This window comes from Clarias gariepinus, chromosome 24 (genome assembly GCF_024256425.1).
Source record: "Clarias gariepinus isolate MV-2021 ecotype Netherlands chromosome 24, CGAR_prim_01v2, whole genome shotgun sequence".
Lineage (NCBI taxonomy): Eukaryota > Metazoa > Chordata > Actinopteri > Siluriformes > Clariidae > Clarias > Clarias gariepinus.
The window spans coordinates 14388473-14407442 of record NC_071123.1 but is presented as its reverse complement, the minus strand read 5'-3'; the positions used below and the strand labels follow the sequence as shown (position 1 = coordinate 14407442).

Here is an 18970-nt window from a genome sequence, read left to right as displayed (position 1 = left end):
TGCAGAAAGGTGGTGACCTCTGTGCACTGTGCGTCTCAGCATCTGCTGACCCTGCTCTGTGATTTTAGATGACCTAATGACCTTAATGATTTGGATTTGGCAAAATGGTGTACAGAAAATACTGTATTCCATCATAGTAATGTATATTGACAAATTTGAACTTACCTTACTGTAAAAAATGTTTACTTGATGGTCTGTGCCTAAGTCATATTCTTATCAAAAGTTTTATTTACTTTTTTGGTTGTGGTAATTACATAACAAATACGAAGCATCTGCGCTCGCCTGTCCTTTTATTTCCAAGGATTCATTCTAATGACGTGTCTTATGACTTTTTCTGCACAGGTGCATGCAGTTAATACTCTTTTCTAGGGATGCACCGAAATTTCGGCCGCCGAAAATTTTCGGCCGAAATAGCATTACCGGTTTCGGCCGAAACGTAAGAAAGCGCCGAAAATAAAAGCCGAAATTGTCGCCATGCCTTTCCCATCCTCCCGTCTCGTTCGCGCTGTCATTACGCATCAAACACGGAGTATGTCGGCGGTTTGGAAGCACTTCAAAGTTTCAGATGAGGACAGCAAAGTTGCAATATGCAACATTTTTTTAATACAAACAAAAAGAAAATATTTTAAACATGTTTTTTAATGAAGCCATTTTCGGTTTCGGTATCGGTTTTTGGCCAAGTGCATCCAAAAATTTCGGTTTCGTTTTCGGCCCAGAATTTTCATTTCGGTGCATCCCTACTCTTTTCTTTTGGTGATTGAGTGCACTTTCTGTCATTTAATTACCGCTTTGAGTAACTTTAATAATTAGATTATGCACATGCATTGGTGTTACTCATGTTTTTGTTTTGTTACTTCACCATTTTATTTGGAATTAGCTGGATTCAGTGTGACTTTTCATTTTCATGACTCTGTAATGCTAATTCATTTCGATCTACAAGCAGCTCTGATGCCAGCAGTGTTCATCATGCATCTAAGTGCCTGAGTGTGGCGTAAATGGAAACAAATGCAAATAAAGGCATTTATGAGTAGCATGCTATTGTTTGAAGCATAAACACCTTGTGTTAGTGTGGTGCAATGCATTAGTCAGTCTTCAAAAGAGAGGGTAAACATGGTAAAACACTGCGTAAATGACTCAGCAAAGAATTAAGCTAGTAATTCAGGCAACCTTCTAACAGACTCCCCTCTGCGGACGATCCATTGGATTCAGTGCTTAAAACGGGGAGATAAAAAATATGCTTTGTCATCACTGCAGCAGCGGATTTAAATTCAGTGGCAGAACTGTAGTGCACTTTTAAACTCTGCTCATGGAAACAGCAGCTAATAGGGGCAAGGACTAAGAAAAAAATAAATTAGAATTATGTTCATTAATCCATTAACAAGAAAAAAACATACATGGACAACGTAGCCTAGAGCTTCTTGAAATTGAACACAGACACAAATTGGAGTGGGTCAGCATTGTAGGTCAGTTACAAATCTGTTTTTAAGTGTTAGTAACAGATCTGTCTAAATCATGATTTACATGTACATTTATTTATGGCATTTATCTATATGCTCTTCAACAGAATTACCATCCAGACAACTTGCAACATAACAGATAGCATTCAAACATCTTTCTTTTCAGCTTCCCCCTTTAAGGCAACCTAATGAAAAAAAACCTTTGCCAAGGTTTAATCATTAATAATTTATTAGTGAGCTCACTGGGCAAGCGGAAACTCCAGCACACTGCCCAGTTTTATGTTGCGGTTGCCCGGGACCCTAATTGGCCACGCTTAAAAGAGATAGCTAATGTAATCTAGTAACATACTGTATCCTAACAGCAGTCCCCATACTGTATATCAAGTTACACTGGCAAGATAATAGTTGTTTCCAATTGGCCATCCAGTTCACGCCTAGCATATAATAGTGCGTTTGCTTTGAGAGCAGTATGTTCAACGCTGGGCGTCCCATGTGACAAACTGTTAAAAAAAAAGAACTAGTAGATTGATCTAGATCCAGACATCCAAAGACTAAAGCCCTTAATATGGCAGAATGCAGACACTGTGTGTCACCTGAAAAAAGAAACACAAATGCAAGCTACAGTCCCAGCGTTGCCACTGGGGGCGCTTCAGTATGAAACGATACTAGAAAGCTGACCTCTTCTACTTAGATTAAACTCCCCTTGGAAACAGTTAGACTTGGAATTATTTTTGATGGTGTTAATTTGGACAATATATAGAGATATAACGTTTTTATGTAAGTTTATATATCAGGTCAACATTGACCAGACATATTGTATATGTGCTTTCTTCCAGACATCGTCTGGTGAGCATTTATGAATAACTGCTGATGTCTCAACGGCATATTATGAATGATTGTCAGACATTTGAGATAGGAGCTGTTCCAAGGATGATGTTGGCGACACATGTGTGCTGTCTCGGTATGATTAGCTAGAAACAGACAACTTATGATTTCCCGTGGTTGTATAAGCATCTCTGTAATATTACAGTTAAAGAAATAAACCAAACATTTCAAGCTAATTTTCTAGCAGTGTTTGTAGAACACTGAAAAAATTAAAATTATGGCATATGAGCAACATTATTATTATTATTATTATTTTTATATATCATGAAGCTAATTTCCTTGTTTCAGTCAGGGAAAAAAAGCGTATTAGGTCAGCTAAATTGGACATATTAAATGGAAAACATCAGCGGAAGGACAACAATGAATAGAGTGCTTATAAAAAGATCAGAAATCAACCAAAAAAAAAAAATGCTGCATGATGGAATAAAAAATGAGTTTAATCATGTAGTAAATAAAAACCTTAGCTTTAATAAAGCAAAAAAAAAAAAATATAATAATTGGTGCAGAGCTTGATTTTTTCGCATTTTACTAAAGGAGTATTTTTTAAGCAGAAATGCTAACATGGTTAACAGTGAGACAAAGATGAAGAAACATGAACTATAAAACCTATGACTAGCCAGTCTTGTAAAAAAAAGTGCAGAAGCTAAAGTATTTCTTAAAAATATAGCTAATCAAGATACAACTGGACAGAAGTTATAAACACAAAGCACTGCTTACTTTTTGAACATCCCTCCATAAACCAATTTTTTATTTCACTCTAGTTATAGTCAAATGCAAATTAATATGCTTAGCAAAAAAACTAATAAAAGCGCCCAATGCTTGATGATATCCCTGTCTGGGATATGTGAAGAAAGATTTTCACTGTACAGAATGTATACATTATGTGACAAAATAAAAGCTTCACCTACAGATGGTACTACTGAAGGTACTCAAGTGGTATTCTGGTTTTACCGCCACACCTCACGGTGGCAGCATTTGGGTTTGTGCGTTTTCTGGCTTTTACCGCTAAGTGGCGAAATACAGTATACCTATAGACTGTCATTCTTCCAAGGATTAATGAGCCGTAGCTCCCTTAGAGCTGCACGTAGTAGCGGATAAAATCAAATGAAACATTGTAGTTAAACGAATTCATAATCACAGTACTAAAATCACAGTACAAATTTAGAATTTAAATTAGACTAAATCTTATTAGGATCAAATTTAAGCAAAGTAAACGTTAACACAGTGAGTCTTTAGATTTTATCATGTGTAAGTAATACCTGTAGTTTTTTTTTTTTCATCTTCTATTTTGTGTTTTTTAAATTTGTAGTAGATTTATTACCTAAAATTTAAATAAAATACAATTGAAACATTAAACGAATTTACAATCACAGTACTAAAATTACAGTGCAAATTTAAAATTTATATTAAATATAGGTGTTTCTTATTTGCATCGAATTTAACAAGTAAATGTTAACACAGTGAACCTTTATATTTTATCATGTGTAACACTTGCGTAGCCAGAAAACTCTGGGTGTGCATCAGAAAAAGTGGGTGAGCCACAGGTGTTGTCAGACTAATGTTCAAAAACTATATAATAAACGTATATAAGATTAGCCTTTATAAGACTATAAGCAAACTGGGACTTTATTGTGTTTCGTAAAATTTACTTCAATGCATTTCCCTGTTAATTTCGTGAGACGCAAATGCCATTTTCAATTTTGAGTCCTTATATTTATAGAAAAAAAGCAACAAATAAACCTTAATAAGATGCTGCTGCTTTATAGGTTTACAGCAGAAATAGATTTTTGTGTTTGGACAAATAAGCTTCCTGCTTTCTCTACTGCACTTTGAGGACACTCTTAAAGTGATGGTTGGTTTGATGGCTTTTTTCTGAGGTTGGAAAGGTTATTCAAATTGTTATCACAGTGATTCGTCCACAAATCTTGGTCCAGATTCTCATTTGAAATCTGTTAATTATTATATTGACAGCTGCAGTAAGGTTCATTAATATTTATTGTTTTAAAAATACTAATTAAATGTGGTTATTATTTCTGAGTAAAGTAAATGCTCGTGTCTATATAATATAGGGTACAATACACTTAGATTAGGCTGACATTTTAAGTGTTTAATATTTTTTCAAAGAAACAAATTAACAAAAGTCAGTGTGTAGTGTAAATGGTCAAAACTCAGCTAAGCTGTTTTAAAACTCCTGATGCAACGCTTACAAGCCCACAAATTGCAGCTTGTTCTCACATCAGTGCCTTCTACTGTTATGTTATGGCTGATCAAGGGAGAACTAACTAGATCTTTTTTTTTCTTTCTCCAGAGATGGATTACATCACAGGTGTCAGCCTTAGATTGTAGTTAAAGCGCAATGTGTGTACTTGTGAGTTTGCATTAAAGTAAAAGATGTTAATTAAAGGCAAAACAACTGTAAAATGCAAAACTTCTAATTCTTTTGTTAATTTCTATTTGCAGCTCTTGATGTAAAAAGGTCTAAGATGTTTACCGCAAAAACCTTACATTTGAACAGTAAACTTGTTGAAAGAATATACCCCTGGACGAGGTGTCAATCCATTACAGGGCACACATACTGTGGGCAATTTGGGAATGCCAGTTAGTCTTATCTGCATGTCTTTGGACTCTAGGAGGAAACCGAAGCACGCAGAGGAAACTCATCAAGCACTGGGGGAACTAACTCCACACACACTAAGATCCAAGGAGGGGAATCGAACCAGGACCCTGAAGGTGCAAGGCGACAGTGCTAACCACTAAGCCACCATGCAACCCATCTAGGCCGCAGTGATTTAAAATAAATAAATAAATAAATAAAATGGGTTATTATTGTAAAAGTCATACATTTTTATTTCTCAAAATGTGTTTTATTTTATCCTGTATAAAAATAACATTACATTACAATAATGAACAGAATTATTCATGGTGAAAAATATTCATGTGCTCTGTCACATTTCCCAATGCAATCAATCCTTCTTCCTGTTTTTGCTTTGCAATAAATTATAAGAGAAATAATAAACAGAAATGTAAAAAAATAAACACACAAAAAATAATAATATTGTAATAACTCCTGCCTGTAATCTCTCAGAGCTCTCCAACTTGTACTTTTCCCTCACTCAAACTCTCTATCTCTTCCTTGTTATATCCTTTTTCAATATCACAAAGGTGAACTCGCTCAAATAATAGCACCGTTATAATTCTGCCACAGTTCCAGCCAACCATAAGAATTAGAGGAGGGACAATACCAAGGAATCAAAGACTAAAAGGAGGGTACATTCTGACCACTTGTTTCTCTGATGTTTTTAATGGTTTTTCTCTTCTGTTTTTGTGTTTTGTGGTTTTATTGTCATACAAAGTCATACAGTATATTCTTCTTATCTGCTTCCAAAGGGCTATACTTCTAAAAAGCATTGCCCTTGTTTTCAGAGTCTTTGTGTAACAGCTAAAATCAGTTTAATAAATTAATGCATTATGTCCCAGTTAGAACTGTAAATACTCATCTCTGTTCAGACAAAAGTTGATTTTTTTGAGAGATAGACTTTGAGAGAGGAATAGAACAAGAGAAAAATATATATTTTTTGGCTGAAATATAACGCCCTTTACCATATGCTTGAGTTTTTACCTAAAGTTTAGCAGGATTTAGTCATTTTAGCAGATTTTGTTCCCTGTATGTGAGCAAATGCCATGAATACGTAACAACTCTTCGTACTATAGTGTAATTGTGTTTGAATTAGCTGAAATTCAGTGGAGATCATATTTGGAAAAAAATTTTTGGAGACATCAGATGCAACACACTAGGCCAAAATTGCATCGAACTGCTGCAGACGATTAACAGGAACGATGAAGCATTATCACTTAATCTTAATTGACCACAATCACAGCTTTGAGTGTCAGCACTTGATAGTAATATCATCATCATCGTAGCTGTTGGAAGCCTCCTGGTTATATGTGTAGGAGTTATTACAGTTGAACCACAGAGAGCTGTTGCTGTTATGCTAATACTGTACATGCCATATTTTTGATAGAGTACTTTAAACCCCTGAACTACAGAAATTCTGTATAATTGAATAAACGTCTTAAATGCATTCTGGTGCCACTGCTTCCCCAGTTAAGATGTGATTCACCAGACCAGGCCACCTTCTTCCATCAGGTGCTTTTGGCAGTGAACAGGAATCAGCATGGGTTCTTTGACTGGTCTGTGGCTACGCAACCCCATGGGCAAAAAGCTGCTGTGATGTTTTCGCTTTTACATCAATAATGAATAGAGTCTGGTTCTACAGGAAGCAAAAAGTCCACAGTTGACCACTATTCAACCCTGCTACAGATACCCATCCATCCATCCATCCATCCATTTATCCTGTGTAGGGTCATGCGTGGCCTGGAGCCTATCCCAGGGAACTTAGGGCACAAGGTGGTGTACGATGGCAGCACAAATTAAATAATAGCTGAATATAAATAATATAAATATAATATAATAAAGAAATAGAATTTCTTTTTTTCTTCTTTTTTTTGCTGTTAATGTGTGAGAGACAGAGAGACCTTGACTTTTAAAGATACCATTGATGCATCAGTTTAGTATGTTTACATATTTATGTTTTTTGACCCCCTGTCAACATCCACCATCCAAAAACCAAAACGGACTTCATGCTATATTCTATTTTAATCAAATGATTCAGATGTAAATCCAGTGTTGTCCACAGTCTTTTTTATAATCTGCAGGCCTGTTTATTGCCTTTCTTGCTCTATTCCTTAGGATTTTATTTTGTGTTGTGTGTTAATCGTATCCAGGTTTGTCCAAGGAGTACAGTAGTTTCCTAGTGACACAATTTTTTTCTTTTGGTCAACTGATTTTTCAGTTTCATATTGTACAGTTGCTCAGGCTTTTCAAGCCAGTGCTTGTGTGTTTTTATGCTGCTATTGTACAGGGTCAGGATTATGTTCAGTGCAGTCATTAGGGACGGGGTGGAGAAGTATGGGGTTTAACGCAAAAGCTGTTGTCAGTGTTTCGGTGTTGCTGTTGTAGTCGTCTCTGACCTCTTTCAGCTCTGGCTTTGGTTTATCGCTGCCCTGGGAGTCATTTACTCCAGGCTCTGGCTCTTGGTGATCTCCTGCTGCCTGTCTCCGCACTGCTGCTGCTGTAAACTGTCTGAGCACCCAACTCCCCCCCATACACTCAGCCCACCCTCTGAGCTCTCTGGTTGCACAGCTCCATGCAGAAATCTTACCCTTTTATGCCCAATGTTTTATCTCCATAACTGCTGTCACCATCTTCACCCTTTAAATTTTCTTTCAGTGTCTCTTACCGATTGTCGAGCCATGAAAACTTGTCTGTGAAATGACAGGGCATCTTTTCACTGCAGTGTTTCTGGATCTGAGAGCGAGAGCAAGAGAGAGAGAGAGAGAGAGATCAGTGGGGAGTGAAAGAAATGGAAGCTTTCTCTAGGCGGATTGATAATGACCTAGAGAAAAGGGCATCTGTCTAATCTCACTCATGACCTCTGCACTTTTGACCTTTTGCACAATATGATGTTGCACATAAAAAGAGCACATGAAAGAGCTCCCCGGATAAATGCCTGTTTTGTGCTCACTTTCTTTCTACTCTTTTAGCCAGAAAGCCTCATATTCATATTCAGTAGTCTGATAGGTAGTGGAAATCTGTAGAGACGTTTCTGCTTTAATTCTGGGTTCCATGACGCAATAATGCATTATGCATCTTGGCTCAGCTTGATTATCACCACTTCCTAATTTCTAATTTTGAGACAACATGATAATGAATGTCTATTAAGTATACTTAAGCATTTTAAATAGTAAAATCCTCACTGGAACATTTACGATCCTGTAACAGACTTATATACTGTAGACATTAAAGAATTCATATTTGAATTAAATTATAAGGAAACCTCGATGTGGTCCCTGTTAACCCTCAACACTGTGGAACCCTGCGAACCGCTCACTGGACTCAATGTTTTGTGTTTTTTTTTTTAGTTGCAAATGGTTTCTAACTGTCTGGTACTTGCTCACATGTGTAATAAGTACATCCGGTTGTTTAGTGACTTTATTTTATTTTTTGTTCAGTCACGTCTAGTTGTCTAACATTGGATCATCTATCATGTGTTTGATTTGTCTTGTAGTTAATGAATTCCGAGTGTATGGTTCTGTTAGCCTTCTTTAAGGCACTTTCTGTACTTATACCCTGCCTACAGTCCCCTTTCATGAAACATGTCACTTTAAAGGTGTTTTTACATCAGGGCTCCGAGATTGTTTCTGAGAACACTTGACATCAAAGACTTTTGGTTTGTTTTGATCAGTAAGAACACAGTCGTTTGAGGCTCGGAGCCATGTCCGAGTTTGTTTGAAGAGGTGCTCTTGGGTGCGGATTGAAACATACATTATTAGGCCATTCGTACCTGATTGTGGAAGTAGATGGGAACTCTGACCTACACAGCCATACCTGATCATGTACAGTACAGTTGCAAGAAAAAGTATTATTTTAAGCCGACTGTGTTTTTCTATTGTTCTTACTTGCAAACAGTTATCATGTCTGGTGTTTAAAACTTAGTCGTTTCATTTATTCAGGCATCAGTGAGAAGGAAATATACACTAAGCGATGTCAAAATGCTGGTTTATTTTTACTGATTTATTGTCATATCTGTCACAGAGAGCACAGCCGTGACTGGTGAATAAAAGCAGGTTTATAAATAAACAAAAACATAAAAAGTGGTACCATGTCTAAGTGTTTCCAGCACAACTGAAAGAAATGTACGTTGCATCACGGTGCTTTACATCACGGTACCCTAATCTGCCTGCTTAAAGAGATTGTGAAGACATTTTCTTCTTTCACAATCTAAAATCATCACATTACACATCCATGCGTTTAACTGTAAACGGAAAGTTCACAGCTGTAAACATGTCACATCGGTTAGAAGTGTTTAGCTTGTGTATTCTGGCGCTCAACAAAGTAGCTTTCTCACACATATAGTTGTCTTTAAACATTCCTTTTTCATCATCATTAACTTTCGCTAAGATGAGGATCTGCTACAGAAGCTGCGATGGTTCATGTTTAAAAACCCCGAGTTGCTTTTTGCTTATGTTGATCAGGACATTAAAATAATAACATATCAAATTTCAAATCCAATCTTTCAGAAAGTTGAGTCTAGCATTGTCTTGCTGTGTATTTAGACTTTGTTTTTTTTACCCACACTGATGATTAAATGACATCTAAATTATGTGCATGTGTAAATCTTATTACATTAATCGAAATAAGACCAGAAAATAATTGTAGCTTGTGCGAACTCATAAGGAAAATTGGTCAGATTTTCCAGACAGCCCTATACTTTATTCTTACTGCAGTTTAAATTGCAGTAGTTTATATACAGCTCCTTTCTTCTTTCCTTTGTATTCGCTGTGTATGTTCTCCCTGTATGCGTTCTTTCCCTTGTCTCCCACCTCGCCTCTCTTTTCTTCTCTCTCCCTTTGCTTTCCTGGCTCTGCTGTGTGTGAGGCGTGATAACGCATTCATAGGTTCTCTGATGAGATCAATTATATATCTGCCATCAGAACGCCACTGATTTATTCCCCCCGTCGAGCTTTCGCTTCTCATTTTTTTGAGTTTCATAAGCTGTTTTTTTTTTTCAGAAGAGGTGGCCCTATTTTGTTCGTTCCTTTCAGAAACAAAACATGAAAAAATATATTGTGTTTGAAACAATAAAAACATACAGTCATGTGTAAAATTTGTACTTCCTCCTTATTTCTGTGTTTTTATGTAAACCTCAGATAAACAATTTTTTTAATGTGCGATTTTTATTGAACAAAAATGAAGCTGTGGGCAATACTAAATACACTTATGATCAATAGCTCGTAGATCCTTCTTTAGCAGCAATAACGATAACGATAACTAATCATTTGCTGTATGTATCAGTCTCTCACACTATTGGAGGAATTTTGGTCCATTCTTCTTTACAACATTACTTCAGTTCTTTGAGGATTTTGGGCTTTCCTGTATGCACAGCTGTCTTAAGGTCCCACCACAGCGTTTCAGTTGGGCTGAGGTATGGACTTTGACTAGACCGTTCCCAACACCTTGATTTTTTTTAATTTTTCAGCAGTTCTGATGTTGATTTATTGGTGTGCTTTGGATCATTGTCCTGTTGCATAACTGAATTTCAACCAGCTGTCGGACAGATGGCCTCACATTTGTCTCTAGCATACTCTGGTATAAAAAGGGGTTCAAGGTCGACTCAATGACAGCAAGGTGCTCAGGTCTGGTGTCTGCAAATCAAAACAATCATCACCCCTCCCTCCACCACTTTTCTTGACAGTGGGTATTAAGGTGTTTCTGCTGAAGTGCTATACGGTTCTCCCCAGACATGGCGCTGGGCATTAAGTCCAAAAAACTCCATTTTGGTCCTGTTTGTCCATAAGACATTGTGCGTGCTTTGCTCAGATGCAGTTTTGCGATCTTCAGTTATGCTTTTATTTTCTTTTTAGACAGGAGAGGCTTTCTCCTGGCAACCCTTCTAAATAAATCGTACTGTACATGTTAAGTCCTCTCCTAATTGTGCCATCATGGACTTTAACATTGAACATGCTCAGTCAGGCTTGTAGGGATGTAACTCCTGGGTTATTTTTTATTTATTTTTTTCTGACCAGTACTTGAGTCTGGCCTTGGGGTGAACGTGCTTAGACAACTCCTGGGAATATTGGTCTTAAATACTTTCCACTGGTGAATTATTTTCTCACTGTAGATTGTTAAACTCCAAATTACTCGGAAATTGTTTTATAACCTTTTCCAGATTGACAAGCTGCAATATAGACTTCTCTTAGACTGTTTAACACAACTGCATGTTCCAGACCAGCAAAAGTTCTGCTTTTATAGTGGTTTGCACACCTGCTGATAATCAATTAATCAAGGGCTGATGATTAGCAGCACCTGGCTACAGATTACCTTCTTAAATCCTGTGGAAGCAGTAAGGGACTACTTAGCATTGCCTAATATTGAGACCTGCTACAATCAGATAATATTTATTATGTTTTCACACAGAATTTAAAAGGGGTACTAACTTTTACACATCTCGCCTTTTGTTGCTGAGTGTGGAGATTGTATGCTTACCCCATGCTTGCAGGGTTCCCGCGGGTACTGTAAGATTTTATAAATATTTAGCTTTGCTTGCACCTTTTATATTTGTTTTCCAACATTCAGGTGCACATGCAAGTATCCATCCGCTCATCTCTCGCATTTTTAACACAGCAACAGCATTAACACTATCAAACATTAGCACATGCAGAATCGAGCAAATACTAGCATACGTGTGTGTGTGTGAGTGCATATGTGCAAGTGTGACCACACAGCCTGAGTAGCTCGGTGCCGTGTCATTTTGTCTCCTCCTGAACGAGGCAATGTGACTAAATCAGGAATACTGTCACACTGTGAAAGCAGAGTTGAAATCCAATGTCCAGAGCACTGCACAGTAGAGCGTGTGTGACTCATAAGCAGACTGTCGATTCAATTTGATATTTGGGGATCATGATTAGTGTCTGGTTTCTCTCAACCAGCTGTAAAATCTACCAAAGTAGCCAATAAACAGTCTAACTTTTGCTGATTGTATAATGTCAAAACAATAGTATTTAACTATAAATATGCAATCAATCACTTTGTATTTTCTGCCAAAATTTTAGCACATTTTCAGCAAATTTGGACCATAAAATTAGCAAATTTTATGTAAATAATTATAAACGTGTCAATTGATTCTGACTTCTCAATTGAAGGAACCAACAAACGATTAATTAATAAACTTAATGAATTACACAGCTTTCATGCACAGCCTAAATGCATAGCCATCTAGCACTCTGTCTCCACACACACACACACACACACACACACACACACACACACACACACATTACAACCAGAGGTGAAAAGTAATGAATTACATTTACTTGCATTACTTTAATTAAGTAGATTTTTTGTGTACTTCTACTTTTTAAAGTAGTTTTTAAAATCTGTAATTTTACTTTTACTTCTACTTGTACTTTTAAATCTTATTCGCTACTGAGTAAAAAATAAATGAATGAAACGAAAAATTATACATAATAGCAACATATGTGCATTTATTATTATTATTATTATTATTATTTATCAGCATCAGTAGCTGGTTTTGTAATGGACCAATGGATCACACTATAATTAAAGTTACAAAAGAAACCTAACACTAAAATTTTTGTAATATTTCCAAATGGACATAAAAATTCCTGCTGGATTTTCTTTTGTACCTGCTTGTGCTTTTTTTTAGTGTTAATGATTTTCTGTAATCTTTCCTGGTTTTTCAGACTTTGATGTTTACAGAGTTTGCACACCGTATGGTCGTTGGCTGAGTGATGGGAAGTTTGGATCATTTTAGTGACGCGGTTCTTTGAATCTCAATCATCAAAATGAATGAAACATTTTTGAGTCATTTAGGTAATTTTGTTCTTTTGATCAGAAATAAAGTTAAATGTTACATTTTCAGTTAACAGACCCCCAACACGTCTACATACACCCATTTTGGCTAGAGTTCCAGTAATGAAAATACCATCATATCTTCTAGTCCGAATCATTCGTTCTTTTGTATGATGACTTCCATAGACGCAGTGCAGTGCATTACACAGGAAACAGAATCGAGCGGTTCTTCTCATGAGTCTTCTAGTCCGAGTCGTTGGTTTTTTTATTCTATTGCACTGCATAGCGTCTATGGAAGTCACGTGACAGAAGAACGAAAGATTCGGACTAGAAGACTTAAAGTTAACTACTCATTTCTGTTTCCTGTACGTAACCTACGGAGGTCTTGCGATCCTGTGTGGTAGAAGCCGATTTTCTCTGATGTCTGTTAAAAATTGTAACAAAATGTTTTAAAAAAAGAAAAGAAAAAAAAATATATATAGAGTATATTAAAACAATATCGGAATATCGGAATATTTATAAAATTGTAATAGTAAAATAATCACATTACAAATGAAATCAGCATCTACGTATTGTGACGATATTGTATCAGGTGGTTCCTGGTGAATCCCATCCATAAGTATTAGAGCATGTGTTATTTCCTCCGATATGGCCGAATTCCTATTTTCTTTTCTTCAAGTATCGTTGCAGTGTTATTATAATAACATAATATAGTTACTGTATTTTTATTTCAGCAATCTTTCATTTGTCTAGTCCTTTGTAACATTCCGCCATTGATCATTCAGTTAACAAAACCATATGATTAGACAAAATAACTTTATTTGTTAAAATGCGTTTGTACTAATAGGAAACGCTAATTACTTCAGTCAGTGTTATGGCTGTATTAGGAAGATCATTAGCTTAACTAATGATGCTTAGTGCCAGTTATTAGAACATACTGTACAGATTGTTATATCCACATGTAAACGTAAGCGTTTTTAATATAGTAGTATATTGTCAGTTTGTGATGGATCACATGTAGGTCATTCTTAGTTAAAAAACTATGCATGCCGTATCTGCGTTTATTGTACCATGAGATATACCGACATGACTGGGAGAGGGAGCGAGAGAGGAGAGTGAGCTGGACCAACAGGTGGATGGAAGTAAAAGGGGGAAAGAGAGAGTGGGCACAAATGCAGAGGGGATGGGTGAGGTTCTATCATCTGTTGCTTAGCAACCAACGTCGTTCCGTCTGGAGGATGTCACAATTTCCCAGTGCAAAAGAGATTACATTGTGTCAAAGGGGATTGAGATGCACATACACAAACACACACACACACACACACACACACACACACACACACACACACACACACACACACACACACACATATACATACATACATACATACATTACCAAGAGTCATTTACAGGTTGTGGGGAATATAGAGTAGCTGCTGAAATACACAGTCGTTCTCGCTTCACCCATTTTCAGACACACACACGTAATTAGTCTCAAATTGTGTGTGCAGCTGGTTCTTCGTTGTCACCAAAGGGCTTTGATGTAAACAAAAGTGTGTGTGTGCTTGTGTGTGTGTGTGCGCATGTGTTTCTGTGTGCCGATTATTTGGTGTTGATAGCAGAGTTTGTGCCACAGTGGCTTCACTCACATTTTCCCACTTTTCCATCCGTCTCTCTCTCTCTCTCTCTCTCTCTCTCTTTCTCTCTCATAATCATGTTTTATTCTCACCTCCAACACAAACTCATTTAACTCCAGCTGAGTCACTTTAGGAAAAAAATAAAAAATAAATAAGTGCGTACTCGCAAGGAGGAGAAAACAAAATAGAGGCAAAGAGAGAGAGAGAGAGAGAGAGAGATGGAGAAGAAGGCATAATAGGGATGAACTTTCTCTAAATCTTCTCCTCCAGAATGAACTACATGCATGACCAGTTTTGAAAAAAGAATGATTCCCAAAGAGCAAGGTACTAAACCCCCCAAACACCTGGTACCTAATAAATAAATTCCTTAACAGTGTCTATATTTTCCATATTTGTACGGCCATATTGTCTATATTTTCTACAGCTAAAGTTTTTGTATATTTTATTTTTATTTTATTCCATAATTAATTTTTTATTGATATTCTATTGATCTTGTTTTTTGAGATCATATAAACATTTCACTGCATATTGTACTGTGTATGACAAATAAAATTTGAATACAAATCACACTTTTTTTTCTCAAATGGGAAGCAGGGCAGCCACTGTTACATTCACCTTACGTTATGTCACGGCATTTGGCAGACGCCCTTATCCAGAGCAACTTACATTTTTATCTCATTATGCAGTTGAGGGTTAAGGGCCTCGCTCAAGGGCCCAACTTGGTGGTTGTGGGGTTAGAACCTGGGACCTTTCAAACCACCAAACCATAGTCCAATGTCTTAACCACTGATCTACCCCTGACACCGTGCTTGAAGGGCTGGCGCTTAAAAAGTAATAAAAATTGTCAATTTTTATTTTTTATTTATTTTGTAATTTACATCTCAACCTATCGGTTGGGAATTTTGGAGCAGGCAAAAAAAAAAAAAAAAAAAAAAGGAATGCCAGCGACGAATGAGTCCTGAAAAAGTGTTAAAAAAATGTCTTCTGCCGTCATGATGTCCAACTTTGACTGTTTCTGCACACAATCAGGTCACATTTCCCAGCTAGAATGGGGTAGGCAAGTTCGGTCCTAGAGAGCCGCAATCCTGCCGAGTTCAGCTCCAACTCTAATCAAACACAGCGGAACAAGCTAATCAAGGTCTTCAGGATTACTGAGGCTACAGGTACAGGTTGTGAGTTGTTTTTTTTTTTCAAATCTGCAGGATTGCGACTCTCTCGGACTGAACCCGCCTACCCCCGGGCTAGAAAGTTACAGAAAATACAAAAACCAATACAAATAAAGCGTTAATCCAAAGTTTGTTTCTTCTGTATTACAGATCGACTTTACAGTAGACAGATGTTTAGTTGATTCTACAGTGTTACGGTTACAGTGTTACTGTTGACACGTTGATGTGATGATCTCTAATGTGTCATGAACATGGTGAGTTTCTGATGCAATGTTTTGCGTCTCTTTCCAGCTGATCTCCAGCGATGCAGATGGAGCCATACAGAGAGCTGGAAGGTTCAGGGTGGAGAACGGTTCCTTAGATGAGGTGAGGACAGTACTCATGTGTAGGAGCCTCATGCTGTGGGGGTTTAAACATCAAGTGTGCCCTCTGGGTTTAGAGAAGGCTTTTCTTTCCCTGCCAATTTTTGAGGTGCCTGACATGGAGGGAAACGAGAAATGCTCGTCACCCCCTTTGACATTTTTTTTCTAAATCTTTGCAGTCATGTCCATTAATGCAACAATGATTTCTGTGCTTTCTGAGAGCTTTCACATTGTTAATCCTCCGCTTTGGGGATTCAGGAAATTCAAACAAAACAAACTTAGCTAACATAGTGGCAAGATTTCCTTGATGCTAAATTGCATAAATGTTTAATTTTTTCCAAGGCAATCGATTTAAATTCTAAGCCTTAAAAACATGAAGTGAGGCACCATTCCATCATACATCAACCATGCAGTGAAGCTTAGAGTTCACATGTACTTTTCATTCTGGTGCTTTTTTTCAGAGTTGGATCAGCATGATATAATATCAGTGAGCAACACGCAACGTTAAGGCGCCAGGAAGTTAAATGTGCATGAGCCAAATGCAGGCTATATATATATATACACACACACACACATAATAATATATATATATATATATATATATATATAGGTTATATATTTTTTCTTTCCTTTTTTTGTCTTTTTTTTCTTTGTTTGAACACGTCTTCTCTCTTTTCTTTTCTTTTCTTTTGACTTTTCTTTTCCACACTTTTTTTGTTTTCTATACTGAAGCGATGGGGGCCTGTATGTAGGGGTGCGCCCAGGTGTCGCACATCTTTCGCCTCTAGGGTGGTGTCGCCTAGCGACCGCACGTGCAGTTGGCTGCGGGTCTGTCTGTCAGGAAATCCTCGGTGTAGCTGCCCGCGGATCTGCTTGCTGAGAGATCATTCATGATCTCAACGCGCAAATGACATGTTAATATCCCAAATAGTGTCAGCTTGGTAAGACAGCCAATTAACGTGTCATGATGGTCAAACAAAACGTTTTGCGATGTGGTGATATGCTTTCTTAGGGTAATCTGCAAAATCAACCCATCAAGCTGCATGACCAGGCTGATCAGGAAGCCCATCAATCAAAAGCAAGTGATTTAATCAGTCCGAACAGTGTACACCTAAAAATCAGACCCTCCCGCCTTCCTCTTGTCTTCTCGCGGAAAACAAACTAGCAAATGCAAACATGCTCCTGACTGGGTATAAAGTCTGTACGTGTGCAGTGTGCATTGTGCATTGTGGATTAATAACATGTTAACAGCTATTTGCATTTGTAGAAGAATTAGATGGCATGATTACAGAGTGGAGCATTAGACACACCTTGTGTCATTATACTCAGGGTTTTTGTGTGGGGGTGGGTGTGTGTGTGTGTAGTTGTGCATGATTGAGCTGCATGCATCAATCCTTGGCCTTACTGAGAAAAGATTTATTGACGTGTGGTGTGTGTGTGCGCGCGCATGCATTTACTACTCATCAGTATGCAGAATGCAGTGGCATTTCACCATCATTTTCAAGGGCTTCTAAGGGGACTTTCTTACATAGTAATCTGTTTGTCTAGTACAAATCAGAGTAAGGGGATTTATTTTTGTAACTTGGGCTCAAATTGTATGTACTTACATGACTCAAAATGTATATACTGTAGTAGCTCAGTATTTTTGAATGAATTGATGAACAAATGAGAAAGGGTGTTCATTAGTTTAAACTAAAGACGTTACTGATCGAACATCAAGCGATTACTTGCTGGTAAGAATTTAACCGGTTAAAAATGTATTCATCGATAGGTTTTGTTTTGCATGTGGTGTTAACCTCAACCACTCGGCGTTAATCTAACATTAGCTCTGCTGTTCGTACTTCACAGGCTGCCTATGCCTTTCGCGAACTCCGGACTGCTACTGTAACAACCCACTTCCTTTTTTGCTATCTTTATTTTCATTAAGCTCCGTCACAAAACTGATCTCTGCAGTTCTAAAACACTTTCAGTAAACAGCAGGAACTGTTGTATAGTCACAACGAGCGCTTCAGCCGATAAGTGTGCGCGCTAGGAGGGGTGAGTGGATCAATACTCTGTATGCAATTATATAAGATTTTATTAAATAATTAGATTTTATTAAATAATAAAAATAAAAAATTTTAATGTATGGTGGTGATTGTTGATAGTGTGTTGGGCCAACACATGTAATTTGGTGTATGGGGAAACACTGGATTGTGTTGTTAGTTTTAAATAAACTGTTTAAATAAAACTGAATCTGAGGGGGAAATACATACTTTATCTGGTTTAATTTAATTATTTAAACAGTTCTAGCAACACAATCCAGTAAAAAGTGCAGTCTGACAATTTTGTGACATGTCTAATCAAATGGAGGAAATTATTTGTTCCTTCAAGTGAATTTTTTTTTATAAGTATATACCGTACAGGTGTGTTTTTTAAAGATCATTATATGAGTGTGTTGTAGCAGTTGTGGCTTGTTCAGATCTCAGGTCATTACATAAAGAATAAAGTCTACATACCCCAGACTTTTGTTTAATGTGGACAAATAACCCGAGATAAAGCATGTCAGATCCTTTACCACATTTAACTTCATAAGTATCTGCGCTGTAAATACAAAATAAGAAAAGTTGAGAAAACTCAAAAATATTAAGGCAATGTGATGCAATAAAAAAAAAAAAATCTAATTGATCCAACATATTGTTTTACTTTGGAAAGCTAGTTGTTAGATGATCAGCTAACTGTAATTCTTACATTTTGTCAACATGAATAGATTTAATCGCATGACTTAACATTTCATTGTTAGTCAAAAGCCAAACAGAACAAAAATCTTCAAAAAAAAAATTCTCAACAGCACTATTGACCAGCAGCCATGACTGCATAGTGTTGCAGTGGTTAAAGTGAGAATGCAAACTTGCCACCCAATTACCCCTAAATATATACTGGACAGCCAACCCGCTCTACTAGTTGTCAAACTTGCGATCTCCAGATGATAAGGCAGATGCTTTTCTGTTCCACCGGGTATGGGCTGAGACTTATTGACCAGTTCAGTGCA

General features: G+C 37.1%; 1 protein-coding gene across 5 annotated transcripts in view; it reads left to right on the top strand.

The window, feature by feature from the left end:
• garnl3 (GTPase activating Rap/RanGAP domain like 3) overlaps positions 1-18970 on the top strand; it is a 102083-nt gene that overhangs the window by 49079 nt on the left and 34034 nt on the right. For 3 of the 5 annotated variants that reach the window (XM_053485288.1, XM_053485289.1, XM_053485290.1), the window contains exon 3: positions 15869-15943. In XM_053485288.1, the coding sequence (XP_053341263.1) occupies positions 15869-15943 (75 nt within the window). Of the gene's footprint in view, positions 1-4972; positions 5073-15868; positions 15944-17887; positions 17977-18970 lie in introns of those variants that run through there. The other 2 variants (XM_053485292.1, XM_053485291.1) reach the window with 2 other exon arrangements.